At 43.5% G+C, this 7,037-nt stretch overlaps 1 protein-coding gene across 1 annotated transcript; it reads right to left on the bottom strand.

Moving 5' to 3' along the window:
• Positions 1-260: 260 nt before the first annotated feature.
• Positions 261-2,631, bottom strand: LOC147465953 (2-Cys peroxiredoxin BAS1, chloroplastic-like). Its single transcript, XM_086522905.1, has 7 exons — positions 2,308-2,631; positions 1,511-1,588; positions 1,287-1,368; positions 1,133-1,212; positions 917-1,042; positions 724-837; positions 261-632 (listed from the first exon to the last, which is right to left on the bottom strand). Exons 1-7 carry the CDS (start codon positions 2,536-2,538, stop codon positions 516-518), a joined length of 828 nt encoding a protein of 275 aa, XP_086379031.1. The 5' UTR covers positions 2,539-2,631; the 3' UTR covers positions 261-515.
• Between the last annotated feature and the right edge of the window lie 4,406 nt (positions 2,632-7,037).

The raw sequence follows: 7,037 nt of genomic DNA, 5'->3' as shown, positions 1-7,037 counted from the left end.
TATGGTAACATGTCAACTTTAGACAAGCTCATGATACATACATCACTGCAACATGCAAACTTCACAAAAGTAGGCTTTGATGACCTCACAATGGGGTTGAGAGCACAATTCATGGACGAGGATAGATCAAGAATGGGACATGAGCCGACAGACCTTTCCTACTAAGCAGCCCAAATGACAACCAGAGACCTTTAACAATAGAAAACTTTATGACAATGAAAAGCAGGGAAACTACAAATCCTTCTGATGCACAGAGAAAATACTGCAGCCAAGCTAGAACTATTATCTTCAGTTCGATTGAGTTAGTTCAGCATAGTGCAAAATTAAGCGTGCTGAACTGTAAGCTCTTTAAGTAGTATCTCTCAATTGCAACACATTTTCACTCGTTTCTGGAGACATGTAACCAAAAAATTGTATAGCTATGGAAGCTCTCAAGAAAGTACATCTCTTTTATTCAGATGTGTGCTGTTTAATTTTGTTCACATCCTGGGAGGACACTCATCAAAATTGACCTATCAAATTGCTGCGAAGTACTCCTTGCTGGCCTTGGTGTCTGGCTTCATTGTCTTCTCACCAGGCTTCCATCCAGCTGGGCACACCTCATCCGGATTGTCTTGTACATATTGCACAGCCTAGACATAAGCCCAAAGTAATACGTAAGTTCATAAATGTCAAAGCATCAAAACAAGAACAGGGCACAAATGTACAAAGAGGCCAGCCTACTTGTAGGGTCCTGAGGGTCTCATCCACACTACGACCAATTGCAAGGTTGTTAATTGTCGCATGCTGAATGATGCCTTCCTTATCAATAATGAAAAGTCCTCGCAAAGCAATGCCCTGGGGCATAAAAGCAAGCAAAAGATTAACTTACAATAAACAGCCTCAAGGCTCATAGCAAAATTTGTCTGTTATATACCTCATCGGGAATCAAGACATTGTAAGCCTTTGAGATACTCTTAGTCATGTCAGAAACAAGAGGATACTTGAGGTCACCCAAGCCACCTGACTTTCTGTCAGTTTGAACCCATGCAAGATGGGAGAACTGTGCATTAAAACATTACACCAGCTCACATCTATTTTTGTGTTGCAGACCTCTTCACGCGTGAGAGAATGCTTGAATAAGAAAACTTACCACACTATCGATAGAGACACCAAGAACCTCTGTATTCAACTTCTCAAATTCTCCATGACGATCACTGAATGCAGTAATTTCTGAAGCAAATATAAAGCATTACACAAAATGGCATTTCAATGCTGAATAAACTCAACTGATTATAAGTGACTACCTGTTGGACAAACAAAGGTAAAGTCCAATGGATAAAAGAAAAGCACAACATACTTCTTCCCCCGGTAATCTGAAAGTTTAACCTGCAGTAACAATCAAGAGCATTAGCCAGTCTAGGGCATTCAGACAACAGCTCATGCATAAGAGTTGAAACAGAGAGGATTGTTATAAAATAATATATGTAAACTTGTCAGTATGTTTGTGAGTCAGAGAGGAAGAAGGTACATCTATAAACTCTTGATCAAAGACAGCCTGTGCTTGAAAATCAGGAGCTACGTTGCCCACCAGTGGCTTCTCAAGTGCCTGCAGAGTGTCAAACAACAACTGAATAAGTGCATCCAAAAATTTCACTTCCTTCCCAATGATTCATTCAGCACAACTCGCACTACTGAGAGCATTGACTCTCAGAGGATTCTACATGCAACAGATAAAATTTTGTAAAATGAGGTAGATTGAGCTAATCAAAATTCAGGGGGTAACCTTGACAGCAACATTGTTTAAATAGTGTAAAGGATTCACTGCTCTCGGAATGTTACTCCTCGCTTTAGTTAGATTAAAGCCCAAAACAAATGCAGGCCGTGATTAATCCACCCCACCATAGTCAGCCTGTAATGATAAATCATCACAAAGGTTTTCAACCAGCAGACTTCCACCAAAAATCTTAGCCTTTCCCAGTGACACCCTGATAGATTTAACATCAAGTTTAGCAGACGCTCTCCCCATACAAAGGACAGTTGAGTAGCTGACCTTAACATCATAAACAACGAAACCTGGTTTAGTTATCACAGAGACAATACAGCTATGCTTTCATTCTTCCAGCTGCGAGCTCCAATAGCAAATGTAGATCTAAAATCTGATCTAGCGTTCGCCATCCATCTTACAAGTATTGACCAGGATTATACTATCATCTCGACAAATCCCTCCCAAAAGATAACATAAACCGAAGAGTTTTCAATCACCTAAACCTTACTCAGATAAAGTCCTCTTTAAGAACTTGCAAATTGCTCGAAACGAGGACTTACCGCTGTGACAACGGGAGACGAGCTGCAGCGGGCAGCGGTAGAGAAGGCGTTCTGGCGTTCACGTGCTTGCTGAGGAAGGCGGGAAAGGAAGGAAGAGCGTAAGGTCTCGTGACAGGAGCGCGGGAGGGGCAACAGTGAGCGAGGAGAGGATGTGGAAGGGGACGAAGAGGATGCTACTGAGAGCGAGGAAGGAAGGGCTGCAGTGCTGCTGCAAGCTGCTGCCATGGCCATCTCGATGGAGAAATGTAGATTCTTCGCTAGCGCTCTCCGCAGCGGACGATAAGTAGACGAAGATGCCCCCTAGGCTAGTTCACCACATCCACTGATACTGGATAAAAATGAGCGAGAGGGGGGGCAAAATCCATGTCCTTCAGGGTCCACACATATCACAGCCTCGTGCCCGGGCATCGTGAAAGACATTATCTACACACCATTTAGGGCATGTTCAGAATGCGCGTGCTTGATGGTTTCGTGCCCTATTCACCGTCGCCTAAAGCCATTCACATTGCACATCTACAAAGATTGCATAAAGTGCTTTTGTGCAGGCGATGTGAGGCAGCTTAGGGTCCGTTTAGACTGCGTAGGAGGAGAAGAACCCTTTTCCACTCGAGAAGCAGACATGAATCGGCTTGTTCAAGCAACTAGTTCACACTTGCCCTGGACCTGCTGCACTTTTTGTTGCGTTGTCAGGTTCCCTCCGCCTACTCATTGGTTGTGCGCGGCTTCTTCCACCTACGAGCGGGCTAGACAATCGCAAGACTATCGTGTGCAATTGGGTGTTAGTTAGCATGCCAGCTCAGATGGGTTGAAACTAGGAGTTGCGTAGTCTAAATGGTTCCGTGCTCGGCGTACGCGATGATTGGTCCAGCACAGCAAGAAGTGTGCAGTATGAACCAAGCCATATTGGGTGAAAAGTAGCTCTCCATCCCTTACCTGGCTCGAATAGGCCGGAAGGAGGATGGGGATGTTTGGGAGTGAGTCAGCATGCCATGCCAACATCACTTTTCTTGGCGTTTGTGTAGTGTAAATTGCAAGAGCTTAGCCAGCCCATTTCATTGGTCCACGTAATCAGAACATGGGTAGTCTAAACAAGCCCTTAGTAGTATGAGACAACCCTCAAACTTGAAGGGTGACTCTACTTTTCCATAAAAGAAACTCCCCTTTTATTTCTACCGAAATTGTTTGTACATACTGCAAAGAAAAAAAAATCCTTGCATCCTTAAATACACACATTAATGCCTCACAATGCAACATCCTCACATAAGGAAGTATCACAACTCTAAAACTCTACATCTCTACCTCCTTGCTACAACCATAGAGCTTTGAGAGATCTTCCAAGACTTATTGCCAAAGGACACATGATAACCCAAAACATCCAACGTCCACTAAGATCAAGCTCTTTGGAAACATGGGTACATGTCTAACATCTTTCAACACCAATGAAGAACCATGAGGAAATGCCAAATGGACTTCTCCCACACGTGCAACTTTGCATGATTGATCACCTAACCTCCAGAGCCCTTTCTTGTAGCATCATATGATGCGAACCATTGATGTGGAGCATCATGAAAGGATGCGCCAAGATGCAAGATCCAATCATGCATCAAGCCATCATCCATGGCTAACAAGAAAACATGTGGGTGCGTAGATACATAAAATGTGTCTTCATGAAAAACAAGAGGAACATCCTCATCATTGCCATCACTCAAGATAGCATGCATATGCCCATCCTTAGCCTTTGTATCCTCTTTCTTCTTACCATGTTTTGTACTAGGCAACCTTTTGTTTTGCTCTACAACATGGTTCTATTGTCTTTTGTGTTGTCTCATAAGCCCAAAACAACATTGTCTAATATGTGCCCAATGACTGCAATGCAAACATAACAAGTGTCTATGAGTGCAAAACTTACCTCTCACGGGCCTCTCACATGATAATACATGGAGCATAATCTTATCCACACATCATGAATTGTCCTCTTATGCATAACAACAACATAAATGGGCTCTACGAGGTGCAATCTAATTGTAAACTTAGCCAATGATCCAAAGCATCCCAATCAGCATCAGAAATAGGTTGTTTGAGGACAGATCGAACGGGTGCCCAACTAGTTAGACACGTAGCCGGACACCACATTTGTACTCTATTAGTTTTTCGAGCTAGTGTAGTAATACTCTGTGTATATCCTGATTCCAGAGTAGTGGATCAAATCCCTGAGTTGTAATTCTATCATGATGTTTGTAAAGGTCCATGTGAACCGGCCACTGGCCATTTAGAAAGCCCTAGGTATAAATGTCAATAACTTTAATGTGAAAAGAGGCTTATCTTTAGGAGAAGAAGGGAGCTCTGAAAATGTAAGCTCAAGCTACGAGCTGCTCCAACTTGTAATCATCACAGTTAATGAATGGGTAATCGGTTTTCAATTCCAAAACTTGCATTGTGTTCCTCTCTTTCAAGTAAGTGTAAGCATTGTCAGTTTTGTTGTGGTTCACGACTACGCGTCTGTGAGCATGAATTGCATATTTGAGTGCTTAAATCACTGTTTTTAGTAATTTGACCATAGGATAGTGCTCCTAGACCATAGGGCGACCTTTCTGGATTGATCTGTTGCAGTTTTCAAGACCTTTTTCGTGATGGATCGTGATTTTGGTACCTTGTTGGATTGCGACCAGAGTTGGTAGGATAGTGCTCCTAGACCATAGGGCGACCTTTCTGGATTGATCTGTTGCAGTTTTCAAGACCTTTTTTGTGATGGATCGTGATTTTGGTACCTTGTTGGATTGCGACTAGAGTTGGTAGGATAGTGCCCCTCGGTGTCCTAGACCTCCTCCTAAAGTTTTGTTGCATTTCGAGTCCATTTGAGTGCCGAAATGGCGTGATGACCTAGAGCTGTGAGAAAGGACATAGGCAGATTTCCCTGATCATTGAGTGTTGGTTTGCTTGTAGTTGTTGTGTTTGTTTATTAAGGTTCACTTCTTCAGATTGGCGATCTCAAAGAGTCTCCGTGCCCCATTCGAGTCACTTCCCTAAGTATTGACATTATGTTAGTACCAAAAAGCTATGCTGCAGACGTCCGTCGCGGCGACGCTAATGTTAGGAAATAAGATGTAGCTAAATAGATAATTGAGTAGATTACTTAATGGAGAGAGACAGATTTATATACACGAGATTATAGAGTAGAGAGAGACAGAGAGAGAGAGAGAGTACACACGATATACGTGGTTCACCCAATGTGGGCTACGTCCACGGGAAAGCAGCCACTCAATGGCTTTAGTACTTCAAAACAAGAAGTAGTTTACAAAGGGATTATACCCTTAATGGAGCTCCCGCCTTGCTTCACTCTCACCACCTCACACTCACCTTGTTGCATCAACTTCACACTATGAAATGTGTGTAAAAATGGCCTCCTTTTATAGGCCAAAAGGGCTGCCCTCTCTTATGAGAGACAGCCATGTGTAGACGCCCTTGTGCGAATAAGTCCAAATCGGACCCTCCAATCCGCCCATGTGTGGCCGCCCTTGAGAAGACAAGTCCGCTTTTGAATTCGGCCACCGGCCATTGAATTCGGCCATCGGCCACCGGCCATTGACTTCCGACCACCGGCCATCGACCATTGACTACCGGCCAACCGACCGGTTGTTTTCTGACCACTTTCCGGCCGCCGTCCGGCCATAATATTCCGGCGAAAAAGAATATTCTGGCGAAAAAAAAGTGTCGGGGGTGGAGGCCCCCGAGGCCTTTAAAGTTGCCCCTGATTCTTGTCCATGAAAATTTTGGTTTCCGGTGAGTGATTTTCCTTCACGCACGATGGCTTCTCCTCATAATGGGGGCCTTACAAATGTGCGCTTTTACCACAGAAAATTACAAGGGTAAATCATGCTCCATACTTAACAATCTCCCACTTGGAGACTGATCTCCAAACCAAACCTGTGACTGCTTTCCATTCTGGCTTCTTATCCTTGAATGCCAATTGAAGATGAGCAAAAGCTCAACTTCTCCTTGTTGACCACCTTTGTAAACATGTCTGCAGGATTTTCACTTGTATGCACCTTTCCTAGCTTTAGTTGTCCCTCTTCCAAAAGAGTGCGTATGAAGTGATATCTCACCTCAATGTGCTTTGTCCTTGAATGAAAGGGTGAGTTCTTCGCAAGATGGATAGCGCTTTGGCTATCACTGTACAAGACACAATTATCTTGTTTGAATCCAAGCTCTTCTAAGAATCTGTGAAGCCACAGAATTTCTTTGCTTGCCTCCGTCATTGCTACATACTCTGCTTGCGTGGTAGAAAGTGAAACCACTTTCTATAGCTTTGAAGCCCAGCTTACTGCTGTGCCTCCAACCGTGAACACATAGCCAGTAGTGCTCCTTCGAGTATCTTTGTCACCTGCCATATCTGCATCAGCATACCCTTCTAGAAAAATATCAGTTCCTCCAAAATACAAAGCATTTGTTGTTGTCCCTTTTAGATACCTAAGTATCCACTTCACAGCTTGCCAATGCTCTTTACCTGGGTTGTCCATGAACCTACTCACAACTCCCACTGCATGTGCAATGTCTGGCCTTGTCCAGACCATAGCATACATTAGAGAACCTACCGCTGCAGCATATGGAACTTTAGACATATAGGCTATCTCCTCTCGTGTCTTTGGACACATATCCTTCGTTAGTTTAAAATGACCAGCCAAAGGTGTAGAAACTGGTTTTGCATTTTGCATTGCAAACCTTTCTAGTAC

Source organism: Adiantum capillus-veneris, chromosome 1, assembly GCF_014529385.1.
Source record: "Adiantum capillus-veneris isolate H3 chromosome 1, ASM1452938v2, whole genome shotgun sequence".
Lineage (NCBI taxonomy): Eukaryota > Viridiplantae > Streptophyta > Polypodiopsida > Polypodiales > Pteridaceae > Adiantum > Adiantum capillus-veneris.
The sequence above is the reverse complement of the archived record's forward strand: the minus strand, read 5'-3'. Positions and strand labels throughout refer to the sequence as shown.